We start from the raw sequence: 17,990 nt of genomic DNA on the forward strand, positions 1-17,990 counted from the left end.
ACAAGTTTTAGTTCCAGCAGGTGTTCAAAAGGTTGCTATTCATGATCTTTATTTTTTGCCCTCCCCTCCAGTGGTTCAGCCATGAACGTGGCACATGGAGAGGAGGAGATGAAGAGATTCTTGGCTGAGGCAGCCCGTGTTTCTCAGGTATCTTAACGCTTTACTCCATGTTGGTCTTGTGTTTTTGATATTGATTGTTCTTATCGCAATGCTGATCTCTGTAAAGCCATTTCTGCTGTTGTCAGCAGCCGGGAGTCGACTCTTCCTGCAGCTGCTCTATTGATTCTCTCTTCACCAGCAACAAATTGCAGGCTTGCTCTTGTCAGAAGTGCAATCTGAAGCACTTTTGAAATGTATTGGCTAATCATTTTCATCTGCACCTTTTAATACGCATCTTCCAGATTAAATAGTCTACTGCTTGCTTTAGTAAAGCTGTTTTGCTAACTAAAATTCTCTCTCTCTCTCTTACTTTCTTTCTCTTGTAATGCATTTGACAAAAGGAAGAAGCGAGAGGGTGAAAGGTTGAAATCAACCTTTTCCTTCAGACTTTAGGGACCCCATCTAAGATGTGTCCTGTGCAGCTTTTATTTGAGTAAATTCTTGGTTTTGTCAACGCAGTTAATGCAGTAGCTTGGCTAATGTCGACAAATGACCACTCCGCTAGTTGACCATTAATAGCTGGTGGGTTAAAGGCTGTTAGTTGTTACATTCTCAGCAATTAATTTTGCAGATGTGTAAAAGTAATGGCAGGACCTCTAATGATTTGCTTAAATACATGGTGGGTGTGTGGACCTTAAAAGCAGATAAATGTGTACCTGTGTTCCCAGGGAGGAGGGGATTGGGCCTGACTTTGGGACATTCTCCTGACATGAAAGGCACTATACAAAAGTAATTTGTTGCTTTGTTCTTGATTTCAACTCTTGCGGTTTAATAGCTGAATAACACTCACTATTTGTGGTTGCATATGAAGAATGTTCACTTGGATGAGGGATTGGAAGATGATTGATGCCCTTAGAACTGCACGCGATGACTTCAGGAGAGAGGAGGGGGGAGGAAATTGGAATGGTGGGAGGAATGCAATATGATGCTAGCAGTGTGATCGTACCAAGTGAAACTTCCCTAACAGTTAGTGCCAGAGAACAGGGACTAGCTTCACTATCTCTCAGTTCCAATCATAACTGCACTAAAGGAAAGTTCCTAAATTCAAAGCTGATCCAAATTAAGAGGGCATTAAGAATTATACAACATTACGTACAATCGTACCATGGTCATAAGGCTAAGACCATGAGAAATTTTTGGCCCCTGTTATCTGGGTGGGTGACGAATGAGAATAAATTCTTCAGCCCGTCTTGCTTGAAGGCTATTATGTCCAGGACACTGAAGTACATCTTCCAGCAGGTTACTCATTGCAGCCATGTTGTCTGCATTTCAGTGGCGCTGTGGAAAGGCCTGACGCATTGTCCAAACCTAGGACAACAGATGAGAAGTGGGGAAGGAGGAGGAAATGCAACAAAATAAAAATACCCAGAATGGCTTGTTATTCAACCTGCATGTTTGTTAGTGCTGTGCAGAAATGTGCTTATCTGCCCTTCTGATTCATACACATGTTCCTTTCCAGTTTTTTTAAAAAAAATCCAAGAAGAAGAATATGCCCAGAGTTCTCTGTCTGCCAATTGATTCATTGGTAGAGACACGCTTGTCTTGCCCTCCGAGAGCTCTAATTAAGTGCTAGTGTACATTTCACAAACTACTAGCCTTGAAAATGGAGTAAATTAGTCCCCTTGTCTGTATGACAAATTTGGTTTGCTTTATTGCTGTAATAAGGTGCCTCCTGGGCAAAATGATGTACCCATGGAAACGAGTCACCTTGAATTGAGAATGCACCACAACAGGAATTGATCTACAGTCACACACAGCGGGATGGATGCTTTTTGAAGTGCCATCAGCCACGTATGGTTTTAGGAGACGAATGATTGTTTTGTCGTATCGCGAGGAAAGGGGATTTCAATTGGGCCCACACGCACATACAGACAGGACTTCCCATTTGCTATGCTTTCTCTAAGGTCCACCTTTTAAAAATAATGAGTGCTGAACACATAAAGTAAGGCTTCAGACCACAACCAGTTTTAGATTATGTTGATAATAATGCTTTTTATCACCCGATCTTGCTTTGTGCAAAGATTGATTGTACCATCTTGTCCCTAAAGGCTAAAAATGGAAATTTGCTACTTTTCTTTTCTGGGCTTGCCCTTGCAATGCTATTTGGTTCTTTCTTGCAAATTTTCCTCTCTCCTGCCCAGTTTTTCCTTCTCCTTTGCTTCTGGTGTGAGGGATACAGTTTGACAGGCCTTAAACACTCTTCAGCATCTTCCCCGAGTGGCCACTATTTATATATTAGCCTTAACAATGAGTGTCGGCTAGATATTTGATAATTGGGGATATCACTAGCAAGTCAGGTTCCATTTGTTGGCTCTTTTCAGTACTGGTTTCTAACTCTTGCCTCTGACATTGAGCTCAGAGTCTAGGCTGAGGTGAGCAATGAAATGCTTTCCTTCAGATGAAACAAAAAAAACTGATGTCCCATCTTCCAGTTCAGGTGATGTTAAAGATCCCTTTTGAAAAAGAGAAGTGGGTTTCCCCCAGTGTCTACAAATACACAGTCACGACGCTTCACGGAACATTGAGAAGTGCTTTGAGATGTTCTCGGCATAAAAGGCACAATATCAAATACAAGGATTATTATTTTTATTATTAGTTAGCATCAGAAATGGGAACTGTGGCTAGTTTGTCGCTCCCCAACTCGGAGCCACTGAGATTAATTGCAGCAAGTGTCACCACGGTTGAGATTAGTTAAGCAGCAACAACAACAAATTACATTTATATAGCACCTTTCACGTCAGGAGGACGTCCCAAGGCATTGGACACAGAGCAGTCATCAAATCTGGGACTCTGCCAGTCTGTTACAGCTTATTCACTTCCTGGATAAACTTACTGAACTGTCAGAGCTTTTGCCTTTACAATCTTTAAAGCAATAAAGATTTATTTATTTCTCACTGAGAAATGATTTGTCACTTGTGGGGTTTCTGATTCCTCTCTGAGAATTGCTATTGGTGTGAAATATCAGAGAAATTAACTTGCCTTAGACTAACTTGTTTTCTCTTTCATGCAGGAATATCCAGTTGTTATCACCAAATTCATCGAAGGAGCCAGAGAAGTAGAAGTGGATGCAGTGTCGAAGGATGGGAGGGTAGGTGTAATCTTTGATTCAGTAATGTTCTATTTTTGAACACAACCACAGGACAACTGGTTTGGGTGGAATCAAGCAGTGCAACCTCATAACCATATAAATGTGTCCCATCTAGTTTTGAATCTTAGGTTGTTTCATTTACTTTCCTGGGAACTTGAATTGTGTCTTGCATCTTCATGGAGTTACATAAACACAGAAGGAGGCCATTCAGCCCATTGTGTCCATGCTAGCTCTTTGAAAGAGCTATCCAAATCAATCCCACTCCTCTGCTCTCTCCCCATAGCCATGCAAATTTACCCTCCCCAAATATTTATCTACTTCTCTTGAGTTGTTAGCAAATCAGCTTCCACTACCCTTTTAGGCAATGCATTCCAGATCCGAATAACTCGCTGTGTTTTAAAAACAATTATTCTCGCCTCCCCTCTGGTTCTTTTGCCAACTATTTTAAATCTGTGTTCTCTAGTTACCGACCCACCTGCCAGTGGAAACAGTTTCTCTCTGTTTATCCTTTCAAATCCCCTCATAATTTTGAACATCTCTATTAAATTGGCTCCTTAAACTTCTCTGCTCCAAGGAGAATAATTCTAGCTTCTCGAGCCTCTCATAACTGAAGTCCCTCATTCCTGGTACCATCCTGGTAAATCTCCTTTGCACCCTCTCCAAAATTGTGGTGCCCAGAAGTGTGGTCTTCATTCTACTTCAGGTTTTGGGCAACTGTGCTACAAAAATGTTTGAATGACACAATACAGTCCATTTCAGTGGATGATGATGATTCAGTGGAACTGATCACAATTGAAATGCTGTAAGGAGAGGTTTGAGGGATTTGGTGAGATGTTGTTGCCCTGGCTGAGCTGTAGTACACTGACCTCTGAGTCAGTAGTTTGTGGTTCAAGTCCCGTGTTCGGACTTTGAGTTTATAGTCTAGCTTGACATTCCAGCTAAGGGGTGTTGCATTTCACATCAGGAGGCATCTGAAAGCGATTCTCAGAATATACTGTAAAGTGTAGTGGCTGTATATTTTGTAGGTAAATACAGCAGCCAAACCTGCATATGACAATGTCCCCTAAACATTCATGAATTGAATGACCAATTTTATTTGGGGGATTATTGGCCAGGACACCAGGAGACAGTCTCTTTTCAAATAGTAACAGACAGGAACTCGGTTTAAAGTCTCATCTGAAGGACAGTAGTTCTGGCAATGCAGCGCTCCTCCAACACTGTATTGGAGTGTTACCTTATGCTAAACCAAGTGCCCTAGGACATGACCCTGCGTGAGGGGCGCTATATAAATGCATGTTGTTGTTGAGTTGAAACTTCCGATGTGGGGTTTGAATTCACAACCTTCTCACTCGGGGACGAGAGCGATAGTATCTGAGCCAAGCAGACACCCAAACCCACTAGTAATAGCTGTCTGAGATGGGTTGATGCTGAGGCCACTTCTGTAAATTGTAATTGTGAAGCTGTGTCTGCTGATTGTGGGATGGAGGGAAAGGCAGAAAATAAAAGACTGAAAGCTTTATCTCATTGACCAACTAAGTTTCCATGGAAACCATAGGTAATTTAGATAGGACAAAGCAATTTCATTACAAAGCTGGGAAATCTGTCCACAATCAAATGACACAATGAAGGAGCTCAAAAAATCAATTAGTGTTTAGCAAGGCACAAAAGAACAGCTTACATAAGAGACTGAGAGTCCTGCTGTGCAGCAATCTGTGAGAAGCATTTCACTTTTCGTAATGTAAAATCCATATTGTGATCTTTTGTGCAGATTTGTATTTGTTGGTAACTTGGACTTTTTGTTTCCGCATATGCCAGGTTGTGGCTCATGCTATCACAGAACATGTGGAAGATGCTGGTGTTCATTCTGGAGATGCGACACTGATCCTCCCGGCACAGACCATTAGCCAAGGAGCAATAGAGAAGGTCAGGAAACCCATCTCCTTTATTCATCTTTAGGTCATTATTTGGACAGTGTTTTCATGCTAAGGCGATCAGGATTATTTTTGCACAACCCCATCCATATATATATTATTATATATTATTTATATTATGTAATATATATGTGTATATATATTTAAGTGCTCTGGGACTCTAACCTGTGTGAGGAGCGCTATATAAATGCATGTTGTTAAATATTATATTTAAATATTTTAATATATATAAAACAAACACACGCACATAATGACAGCTTGTGGAACTGCTATGCATATTTTGTTGCACTTGAATTGCATTTAAACATTGTACAAGCTTCCAGTTGTCATCTGCAGTTTGTTCCCCTCAGCGATCTGATACTCCTGTTATACTACAGCCGATTTGGTCTGTCAAGACTATTTCATCATTCTCTCGCACATGGTGTACATTTTAATCCCAGTTTCCAACACTTTTTGCAAACATTCCACTCGAATCTGCACCTATCGGAGGCAGTGAATTCTACATTCTCGCAAGCCTTCCCGATTTCATTCATGACAGTCTCAGTTGTACTGTAAAGTTTGTATCCCCTACCTTCGGATCCCACACTGGAGTGAAGGGTCATTTCCTGATCTAACTTGTCAATTCTTATCATTTTTTTCTAAAAATGCCTCAGCCACATTGCTCCTTAACCTCCTCAGCTCTAGGGAATATAATCCATAACCAAGTTATGGCGTAAAGTTGCAAATGTACGCAGTCAACATAACTGGGTTCTGTGGCACATGGTCATCAAGAAGTGGCCTTGTACCTGCACAATAACTGGTGTATGAGATAACCTTGTATCTTTGTAAATGGTATTTTGCTCCATTAACCAATAATAGCCTAACAAATCCTCCAAATTATTTAATCGCCCATTGTTTCAGCAGGTTCTGTTTCAGTAGCTCACAATAAGTTTCCTGGTTTCTGTTGGAAGAAAGTACTGTTCTGCTTTGCTGGTTGGTTACTCTACTTAAGAGCAAGTAGTTTAACAGCAGTTTACTGTAGTACACTCTCCAGTGTTTGGATCAGATCCATCAGCAGCACCGGGAGAGGCAGATTCAGTTAAGAACAGTTTTAGGAGCAACGAACTAGAAATATGTTTGATGCCTGTGTTTTGCATGTGATATGAGTATGTAAACAAATCAAGCCTTATTGAGGGTTGCAGTGGTATTTAACTTTGTACGATATCATAGGTAACGAGAGGAAATCTTTGGAGGTTCATGACAGGACTTTGACTGGTGCAGGCTCCAAAAACAACCTTGATCACCTACAAAATACAACTTATTGGAGGGGGAGGGTGTAGGAGGAAGCATTCCCATTCACTCTGAGCACGGTAGAGCATGTCTGGCATTGGTGAGATCATATCATCTCATCATTACAAACTTCAACCCGCACAGTAAAACAATCTTAAAAACCCAATGATTACAGTGTCACCTTCTCACGCTGCAGTATATTTCAATACAGGTTAGAATTCTGTAGATGAAAATTGGACGTTTATTTAAACGCTCTTCTTGTTCAGGTGAAAATAGCTACGAAGAAAATATCCAAAGCGTTTGAGATTTCTGGCCCATTTAACGTCCAGTTTCTTGTCAAAGGAAACGATGTAATGGTAAGCAACTTTGTGTTGATTATTTATTTGAAAACTCGTAATGTGTCTTATTTTAGTTTGATGTTTAAAAGGATCCAATAACCCAGTTGGTGATCATTCCCTTTGCTTGTGTTACTGGTTTCTGTGTTTTTAGTTATTGTTCAGCTATTCCTACCTCTGATCATAGCATCTTTACTTATTAGTCCATTTGTATTGAATTGTAAAGCTCCCTCTTTACCTTATTTTAAGTCTTAAGTCATGGTGGTCCAACCTTTTGGCTGCTGGGGCCATTTGGCCCATTGTGCCGACTCTTTGAAAGAGCTATCCAATTAGTCCCACTTCCCTGCTCTTTCCCCACAGTCTTGCAATTTTTTCCTTTTCAAGTATATATCCAATTCTCTTTTGAAAGTCATTATTAAAACAATATGACAGGAAAGAAAATTGAACATGATATTTTAAAAAAAACTGATGTTCCATTGAAGCGCATTACACAAGATTACAAATTTCTCTGTTGCATCTTTTCCCTCACAATTCACAATAAATGAAATACCTCGACAACCCAGGTGTTTGGAAGAAAGTGAGCACTGTGAGCTCCTATCAGGTGACTATGAAAGAAGAGAGAAACATTCACAGCAATTAAAACGAGCGGTGAAAGAGTAATGCAGTGAAAGAAATAATATGACTATTTGGGATCAGCTTTTTTATTTTCAGTACTGATGTTCCTGTGATAGTTGCAATTTACTGCCTTTTTGTACCTACTTTTTCTAGCCTGATCAAGGCTTGGATCTAGCTCACAGGTCATCAACAGCACACAATAACCAATTTTCCCGTCAGTCGCGTTTTTTTAAAATCTGAAACGCTGAGATTAAATATTCCATCTGCACTTCATGTTGCAGACTGGTGAGAGGCTGTGTTTCTATATCTGGCTTCTAATGTTTCTGTCTGATCTTCAGTTTTCATGTTTGGTGACTTTACACAACCCGATAAAGCGGTGGTTTGATGCAAAGGCTGCAATAAATCATTCTTGTCAGGCCTTGAAACGCTTCAGGCAGTTTTAACTGAAGCTCTGTTGCTCAGTATGAAATGTGTAAGTGACATTTCATGAGTGACTGTGCAGTGATCGAATAGCTGGGAGAATGGCCGCTTCCACTAGCTCACACGCACAATGCTCAGAGATGAAATGCTAATTTGGTTTAACAAAGTGACATCAGTTTACACACAGAATAACTGGTGGTGGGGGGGGGAGTGGGTTGGGGGAGGAGATCAATTTGTACCATTCGGTAAAGTTACTGACCTTCCCAGTGTGGCTTTATAATGGGGGAAATCGCTCTCGGCACACCGCTGAGATCAATGATTGTACCAACTAGACGAAATGTGCACTTTCGATCCCTATAACATGGTTTTACTGACTGCGGAGTATGGAATTCAAATCGACAATGTTTGAATACAAATTATATATAAATAAAATCCCTGACTGGCAATACAGTGTTTCTGTTGCCAGCTTGATTCTCACACATGGTTTCCTGGCTGAGAGGCAGTCAAGCAAACCCAGAGCCCTGCCTGCCCTGCTCTCTCTCTGTGTGTCTCTCTCGCTTGCTCTACAACCACTGAGTGTAGAGGAGCAGTGCTGGGTTGTTCATCCTCCGATCTTCCTCTCCTTCCTTTCCCAGAGGAGACTGCCTCGCCTCTGCTCATTCTGGAAAGGATGGCCGAGACTGAGAACATCCTATCTGGGGAAATCACCAGTGCAAATGCACATCCTGCTACACCACGCTACTATGATCTAATAATAGTTAATATTTAATGGCAAACATACAGACTTTATACAGGGCTCAAAACATTGGATCTCTGAACCCTTAAATTAAAATTCAGTGAAAACTCAACGGTGGTGCGCTTTTGACGTACTTGACTGTTACTAATACAAATCACCTGTTTGATATATTCATGGGATCTGTGATCATATAGCTATTAAATAACCTCTTTCAAGGTAAATGGCTGAACACATACTTGTAACTGAAAAATATGATCAGTGGAGCAACACTGTATAACTAGGTATTTACAGGCACCCATCAGTCTTTCTGAAACCAGCATTATTAGCAATTTATTAGCAAACACAGGCCTGCTTCATGTCCCCCTGCCTTTTGCGCCCCTTCCCAGTTCTGTGGAACTCGATTCCAGAGTGCCTCCATCACACTTCCTCCCCTCTTTCAAGTCGCATGTCTTTGACAGCTAATTCTGTCATCTTTCTCCCCCCACCCCCTTAGCTTTCATTTCCAGCTTGATTACCCGTCCTTCACTGTGAGGCTCTTTGAGAAGTCCTCCCGACACCCACACACACACACTGGAAGTGAAGATCTCTGTTTGCTGCAAAAATTCAAAAGGCAATGAGTCTGGATAATTGGATACTCGGTGACATTACATTGTCAGTTTTAATCAGCGAGTTTTCAAAAATGAGTAATTTGGGAAGTTAATGTCAGAATCATCAGGAGGCAGTAAACCTCTTCTGTATTTGGGGTTAATGTATTGTTGTAGTAGATTAGTAGAATCTAATCCATGCTATATTGACTATGAAACATAAGCACTCGATTACATATAAAAAGTGCTCTAGTCACCCAGAACTGACAATCCTCAACTTGATGAACACAAAAAAATAATGGTTATAACTTTTGGGCTTCTTGTGAGGTTCAGATTGAATTGCTTGTTCAGATGTGACAGTTCTTCTGACTAGCATTTAAATCATTAAGTATACACATCAATCCCAAATACATCCAGAGCAGTGCACAGTGAAGCCCAAATAATTGAAACTTTCTTTGACTAAATAGTGAAATCAGTGTTTTGAGTGTGACTGCAATTCAGAATTAGTTTTTTTTTGGAACTGTAAAAGTTTTGCATAGAATTGACCGAATTGCACAGCTGCTTTGTAGAATGTGATCTGTGTTCCATCGGGAAGTACATCTCCCATCATCCTAACTTAATAAATCTGGGACAGATTTCTCCCTAGCCCCTCCCCTTTTGATATAATTGGGAGAATCTGACTCATAGAATCCCGGTGATTGCACATCTCTCATCGTTCTGCACTTGTTAGTCAGGCTAAAAGACTGTACAGTGTATCCATCCAGTGAGGTTCAACATCCAAGGGGTCACTTGTGTGTCTAGCCTTTGAAAACATGAAATCATGCTGAGTTAAGTCTAGTTACTACTAATTTGTTACTAACTTCTGCATGTGTTGTGGTTGTCAGGTGATCGAGTGTAACCTCAGGGCATCCAGGTCCTGTCCCTTCGTCTCAAAGACTATTGGTGTCGATCTCATCAACGTGGCCACAAGAGTGATGGTCGGAGAAAGCCTGGATGAGTCCTGCCTGCCATCACTGGAGAACCCTTTTATTCCTACAGACTACGTGGGCATCAAGGTATCCTGAATTGTTGATCATGTTAATGTAACAGAGAATTAACCATTAATATACAATAAAAAAGGTTCAAATGGCAAGTCCATCACCAACCTCTAATCTATCACTAACCTCTTAAAAAAATATCTTTGCATTTGGTATAGCACTTTTCATGTCAGGAGGATGTCTCAAAGTGTTTCAGAGGATTTACTGTGAAGTGGACTGTATTTGTAGGTAGCTCATTTGTGCATAGCAATATCCCACAAATAGTCATGAAACAAATTATCTTTTTTTTACGTGGGAGCATTGTTGGCCAGGACACCCTTTTCAAGTGTTGTGTGTGTATATATATATATAAAAAAAAGTCTTTAAGAAAACAAACCAAGTTTAAGAAATTTCCACAATTCTGCACAATTTTGCATTTTAAAGCAAAACAGACTTGCCGGCTAGTGGAATCTCGGAATTTCTCAGGGCCGGTTTATAATATGCCCTGGTCTGTCCATTTAAAAATACAGCAGCCGTTAATGATAGCTGTGTTTTTTTTTTAAGCGATATTTGGACTTCAGGAGGCTTGTGTTGGATGGAGGTTATGTAACTAGCAGTGTGATGAAGCCAGTGGTGCTTTATCACTTGGTATGACATTTGATATGACAAGTCAGTAAAGCTGATGAGAATGCTGTGTTGAATCATGATAAAGAAATGCAAAAATATCTCATCGTGACCAGCTTCACGGACTGCTCAATTGACCTTGACTATGACAGAAACATTGTCATGTGTCTGACAAATATGCATCCATACTACAATCCCATTTACTTTCTCAGGATAGGTCTCTCGGTGATTGAGACTGATGAGTTATTAATGCAACTTCATTATGACTCTGTTTGCACTATATAAACGTAGATTGAATAGAGTCGATCTCCTTTTTATTGAGTGCATCTCCACCTTCTGTAAGATTTGGCCTCAGGCCAGCATTGCAAAGCAGGAAGTTAAAGCATCTGCCTTGTTCAGATTTTGTGTTGAGGTGTCCAGGTTATTTTCATGGTATTGCATGTTACTTTTGTCTTCAATATATATTATATATATTATAGTATATTACATATATTATTGTGTGTATATATATTACATAGTATATGTAGTATGTGTGTGTGTGTATATATATATATGCCATTTGGATTTGCAAACTGCTGAATTCACCTTTGTGTGAGCAGGTTATGGGAGCTAAAAAAAATTATTCTTGCGTTTGATATAGTGACTTTCATATTGGGAGGATGATTCAAAGCTCTTCATGGAATTTAATGCAATGTGTAGTGAGTGTATTTTGATGGGTGGCACATCAGCCAATTTGTGCACAGCAATGTTCCTCAACCAGCCTTGAAGTGAATGACTAATTTTAACTGGGAGCTTGTTGAACAGGACACCAGGGGAAACTCCTTAAGCTTTTGAAATGTTATGGGATCTTTAACACCATCTGAATAGGCGATAAAACAGCAACTTTTAAGGTGTTCAAGCTGCTCAAGAGCGATAAGATTGGTTCTTCACTTCATGGCTGATGTTGGGACATTCCTGTGTACAAATTGTCTGCTGTTTTTGCCTACAAATGCACAGAAACCATACATTACAGTAAATCCTGTGAAGTGCTTGGAGATGTCTTCCTGATGTGCTAAATCAAATACAAGGATTATTATTTGCTTTTAAGTCCAGAGTAACAATTGATTTCAACTGAAATAAAATGTAATTTAGATTTACTCTTATTTTCTTACAATTTTAGAGCATGCGGATTGGCAAGTTGTTGAATTCAGTCTTATTTTTGAAGTCAGTAGTTCTTGAAAGAAGTTTTAAAAAAAACAACTTTAAGATATCAGATTGCATTTAAGGATTTGCTAAATCCTGGACACTCTGAAATGCTAAGAAAATACAGTAAATCTAGATCCAGGTAAAATATCTACCCCATGGAAAGCTAAACTAAGTTAAGTGACATCAGAAAGCAATGCTTTTTTGAGTTGGTTTGATTTTCCAGATTTCCTTTCATAGATGGTATCATGACAGTATGGGCTTCCCCCACTGATTAGTGAGATACCATGTTGATGTTGTATGTACTGTAACTAAATTGCGATGGAATCCCTGTCCCCATAACCTTGATGCCAGAGGGCAGTTTCTTCCACTTACTGTGTCAAAGGTTTTCTTGGGATCAAGAGGATCTCAGTTGCTGCATTAATGACCAAGTCATTAACGTGTGATTAGGCAGGTGTGAGTTACAGACTGCTTCCGACTGAGCAAGAAAGACCTTGCTATGAGAAGGATAAATTGTTTCTGAACTTTTGAGTTCAAGTATCGGCCAAGAATAGAGCCTGACCTCAGTACTGATGCTTGTCTCAGCTGCATTCACTTCTTGTCCATCCCCAGAGTAATATTGTTTTGGAGTTTGTGTTTCAAGTGAGATTTTGCATTTTGCTTTTATATTTATTTATGAAGGGCATTTCTCATGGTGTCCTGGCCAACAAACGATCCCCCAAATAAAATTAGTCACTCACTCCATGGCTGTTTGTGGGACATTACTGCACACAAATTGGCTGCCGAGTTTGCCCACATAATAAACCGAGTCACACCACTTTACGGAATATGCTGTGAAGCGCTTTGAGACATCTCAATGACGTAATAAGGTGCTATATCAAATGGAAGGATTGTTATTCACTATAAAGCACGCTTGATTTCAGAAGGATTTGAGCTCTTAGGAAGAACACCTATTGAGATGGGAGGGCCAACACCAGAATGAATTCAGTGAATGCAATATTGCATCCTTGTTCCCATCGACTATCATCTTAATTATCAAGCTGAATCGCGGGTCGAACGCAATTAACATTATTGTCAAGTAGCAGATGGGCTAGTGACCGTAAAATTGCCCAAGCAGTGGGGAATTCTACAGGGACAAATGGTCAAGTGGAACCTACAGATTTCACTGTGAGTCATTCGTCTTTGTTGATGTACTTGGAAGGATGGAACGAACAATCCTTTGCACGTCTGCTCTTCCTTTCTGTCGGAACCTATTGATTAAAGGCCGACAGCGATTCTTAAGTTACACCTTCTGTTGAGGACATGGGGTTCATTTTCCCATTTAATACATGTCACTGACTTCCAAAGGTTAACTAGTTTTTAATCGTAAGCCAGTTGATGGTCTCCAGCAGATCTTCATTTGTATACAAATAGTGAGGGTGTACACAAGAGCCAGTGTCCTCCTTGCTCTTTTGAGACATTTAGTCAGTATAGGTTCAGGAAGGTGTTAACAGCATTGCCGCATACACTGTCTATTGTCTGGAATCAGGGTGTCAGCCTGGCTCAGTCAATTGCATTCTCATCTCATTTAAAACATTGTTATTAAGCCCTATGTTGGAACTTTAAACTCAGTCTATGCTAACACTCCAGTGTAGTGCTGCGTTATTAACAGTGTTGTCCTTTGGATGAGACAATAAACTGAGATCCTGTCTACCTATTCAGGTGGAAGTTAACAATCCCATGGTGCTATTTGAAAAGAGAAGGGAGTTTCTCCTGTTGTACTGGCCAACAATCCCCCCCCCCCAAATAAAATTCACTTTACAGTTACCTACAAAATACACAGTAAATCCTCTGAAATGCTTCAAGTCATCGTCCTGATGTTAAAGGCTGTATTTCAAATGCAAGGATTATCGTTAATATTGTAATTTCTGGAAAAAAATCTCCCCCTGCCTCCCTCTCCACTGCCTTGGAGTCAACTCCCCCCACAATGACCAATCCTCCTCGGTCACTCTCCTCCACACTCCCTCTCCATCACTCTCAATTCCCTTGCTCCCCTCACTTCCTGAACTGTCTCCTACTTGTGAAAGGCACCTCCTCTCCCTTAAAGCACAGGTCCGTGCTGCTGAATGCACCTGGCTTAAATCAAGCTTAACGGTCCATCGGCAGTTCTGGCTGGACCTTATCAAATCTTACCACTCCGCCCTCGCCTCTGCTAAATCATCGTTCTAGTCCAAGACAATCTTGGAGGCCAAGGACAACCCCAGGCTCCTCTTCTCCATCACCAACCGGCTCCTCCGGCCACCCTCTCACACCTCGCTAGTCCTCACCTCCAATGCCAACTGTGAGGCGATGCTGACCTTCCTTGAATCCAAAGTCAAGGGGATCTACTCAGCTGCCTCTGCCCTTCCATCTACTACCCCTCCACATCTCCCCCTCACACCCTGGCCCCTATCCATCCCTCCCTCCACATCTTCGAACCTGTCTCCAACTCCTCTCTCACCACCACTATAACCCGCATGAAACTGACCAACTGCTCCCTTGACCCCTCCCTACCCCTCTCCTTACCTCTCAGCTATACCTCCTTGCCCCTCTACTCACAGACATCATAAATCTCTCTCTGTCCACTGGTACCATTCCCACCCCTTTTAAAAATGTCCGTCATCACTCCTATCCTCAAAAAAAAAACCCTCCCTGGACCTATTCCTGCCCTCAAACTACTGCCCCATCTCCAACCTCCCTTTCCTCTCCAAGGTCCTGGAATGAGTCGTTGCTTTCCAGTTTCGCTCCTTCCTCTCCCACCTCTCCCTTCACGAACCCCTCCAATCAGGTTTCCGTGCCCCCCACAGCACAGAAACAGCCCTGGTCTAAGTGACAAATGACATTCTGTCCATCTGCGACCAGGGCTCCCTCTGTCTCCTTGTACTCCTTGCCTTGACAGGCTCCGTGACAGTATCACCCCCATCCTCACCCAACTCTACTGGCTATCACACAGAAGATACAGTTCAAGATCCTGGTCCTCATCTTCAAAACCCTCTGTGGCCTCGCTCCCCCCTACCTCTGCAAACTCCTAACCCCCTACCATCCTGCCCGCTCCCTCCGCTCAGCGGGCTCCGGCCTGCTTCACATTCTCCTCTTCACCCACCCCAACATTGGTGGATGGACGCTCTGTCACTCCATCCCGCAATCTCTCAGCTTTGCCTCCTCCCTTACCTCCTTCATGACCCATCTCAAGACCCTCCTCTTCGATCGTGTTTTTGATCACCTTCTGCTGCTAGTTTAATCTGTCACTTTTCTCAACTAAAGTTTCAATCTAAAACTATATCCAGCTCCTGTTTGTTCCTGGTAGACTATGTAGGGGACTGCTGCATCGATGAGTGTATACATTATCTATTCTTTGTGATGGACGTATAAATGTATAGGGTGTAATTGTCAGCAAACAAACTAATAATGGAAAAGAAAACTAATCACAAGACAAGAAAAAGCAAAGGAAATTATCTGCCCTTAAATTAGATCTAGGGGGGAATTTCTCTTCCGCGCTGTAATTCAATGTTTTCCTTTTTACCAGTAAGTTTTACTGAAGAGTTGGTAGCTTTGTTGATTTGCTTTTATTACAGCATAATCGAACAAGGGGAAAAAAATTGCATAGTGCAGTAGTGAACGCAAACTAAATTAAAGAACGGACTTAGCAAACCATTGATTGAAATGGCTGTTTAGCAAAGAGTATAATAACAAAGATTCTAACAGTGGAAAATAATCAATCCTCTAACACTTGAAGCCACAGCATAAATCATAAATTCAGGTTATAAAAGTGCAAAGTATTTTTCCATTTTTCATGCTCTGTATAGTGATGTTATCATGAGCGCTTTACGCTGCAGTGAAGCAAATGTAATAGCGAGGCCAGAAAGGATTTGCTGCTGAAGTGACTAGGACTGTCAGCCTGTAGCACTTTGCCTGTGATTGAGACTGATAACACCTGCAGTGTCTGATCTACACAGATGAATCTGGTGAAGTGTTCGATTGGGGGGGATGACAAAAATTCAAGGAGTCTCGACCGTAATGAATCAAAATGATTAATGGCAAAACAATTTTTAAAAGTTTCAGTATTCGATGCAGAAAGTGGAGGTGATAAGAAAACTGAATTGCTGTCACCTGACTGACTAACATTTATAGTTAGAATAGTGTTTCATTCAGTTGGGTTTGGGGTGAGTCAACTTGCATGTGCGTGGAATAGTGTCCTACTGCAACTTTAGTGCTTTCACTATGTTTGAGGCCTTTGCAGTCATTTTTAAATATAATTTATATTTAGGGAGCACTCCATTTTAAATCATCTTGTAAATGGTTCTAACTGCTCATGATCGTTTCTCACCTCCCCACCCCCGCCCCTTCCCAGAAATGTGTCTCGTCAGGAAATTGTGTAGATCTAGAGAAAAAAATAAATGTGTGAGAGACACATACACAGATGGACAGAGATTTCTGTTTCTAACCCACAGAGGGCACTGCTGTTTAAGAATCTGTTCCTGTTTGTAAATACCTCTGCACGCATCTCCTTTTCGAAATGTTTTATACCAATTAAATTCTTTAGAAATCTTTGCAAATGCATTCTAAAAGTGCCTTTTTTGTGTGTTGGCAGGCTCCCATGTTCTCCTGGCCACGACTGAGGGATGCAGACCCCATTCTACGCTGCGAGATGGCATCCACTGGAGAGGTGCCAACCTCTTGACACTCCATTAATCTCCATAGAGACAATTGCCCTTTTGCTTATTAGCCTGAAAGCAATTGGAAAAAACAAACATGCTGTTCCAAACATTTGCTATGATCTGCTCCCCAAGGGAACTGGACAGAATACAATTAGCCATTGTATTTTTTTAAAAAAAAGTTGTTGATGTGTTTAATATATTAAATTGCAGCAAGTGTAACAAATTTGTCTGCTTTTATTTTTCTTTCAGGTTGCGTGTTTTGGGCCAAATATTTATTCTGCTTTCCTGAAGGCAATGCTGTCCACCGGTTTCAAGTTACCTCAGAAAGGAATTCTGATCGGAATTCAGGTACCATAACAAATCTGCTAACTCGATTGGTTAACGACTGACCAGACAGTGGGTTTTTTGGGTGGGGATCAGGCGTCAAAAGAATATTTAGAAAACTTCATTGCCCTCCTTTCGACTGCCTTCAGACTTAAATGTTTGACCATGCTTTCGGTCATCTTTCTGATCTCCCCTCCCCACCCAAAGCTAGGGAAGGTTCCTAACTCCTGATCCTGGATCAAGCACCATTCTCACCAACTTAGATCCATGATCATAGCCAGGAAACTCGACATTGACAAGTCCTCATGAGACTTTTTGCATCAAGTTGGCAGAAAATATTGCCCCTCAGGGAGGAGACATTTACATAGCTTTATGTTGCACATGATTTATTGGCGTAGTAATTTTAAAATTACCACCCCCACACCATTTAACGTTTGACTTTAAGAGAGTCATTTATTTAATCCACTTTATTCTCAGCAGGGTTTTACAGGAACATTGGTAATAATTTTCTCTTGCATAGGTTCTTTCTGCTTTTGATTTTACTGGAACAAGTTCCCAGAAGATTAAGCATTTATTATTTAATTCACGATAATTTGGTACAGTTGTTGAAATAGCAGAGGTTTTGTGGCAGGTAACAGCAATTTTAAACTGGAAACCTAGTCTAGACAACTGTGCACTTGAAAGGACTTGAACCATTAAGAACGATTTCCGTTTGGTGAATTGTCCCACGCAGGATTGTGACCAAAAGGGTCTCGTTTGAGCCATTCATTTTAAATATTGGGCAAAATTTGCAGTTGGATGAGATTAATATGAACAATTCCGCACAAATGTGTTTGGAAAGGTCATCAGTAGATTAGAAAAACAGAGACATCCTCCTATTACAACTGAACCATAGCTAGAACTGACTACCATTGTGGAGGTGAACGTACAGAGAGAAAGTGAATCAAAATGAGATCAAGAAGACATTGTCAGACAGGAAGATGTAAAAGCCTATTGGGTAAAGAGCAGGGATTAGATAGCTTCAGTGGGGA

The 17,990-nt window shown here is 41.0% G+C and overlaps 1 protein-coding gene across 2 annotated transcripts in view; it reads left to right on the forward strand.

Annotated features, from left to right (window-relative positions):
- Positions 1-17,990, forward strand: part of cps1 (carbamoyl-phosphate synthase 1, mitochondrial) — an 89,320-nt gene that overhangs the window by 55,336 nt on the left and 15,994 nt on the right. For both annotated transcript variants that reach the window (XM_007900136.2, XM_007900135.2), the window contains exons 28-34: positions 72-147; positions 3,170-3,247; positions 5,063-5,170; positions 6,714-6,803; positions 10,022-10,192; positions 16,569-16,643; positions 16,885-16,983. In XM_007900136.2, coding sequence (XP_007898327.1) covers positions 72-147; positions 3,170-3,247; positions 5,063-5,170; positions 6,714-6,803; positions 10,022-10,192; positions 16,569-16,643; positions 16,885-16,983 — 697 coding nt within the window. The remainder of the gene's footprint in view (positions 1-71; positions 148-3,169; positions 3,248-5,062; positions 5,171-6,713; positions 6,804-10,021; positions 10,193-16,568; positions 16,644-16,884; positions 16,984-17,990) is intronic.

Source organism: Callorhinchus milii, unplaced genomic scaffold (assembly GCF_018977255.1).
Source record: "Callorhinchus milii isolate IMCB2004 unplaced genomic scaffold, IMCB_Cmil_1.0 Scaffold6, whole genome shotgun sequence".
Taxonomy (NCBI): Eukaryota; Metazoa; Chordata; class Chondrichthyes; order Chimaeriformes; family Callorhinchidae; genus Callorhinchus; species Callorhinchus milii.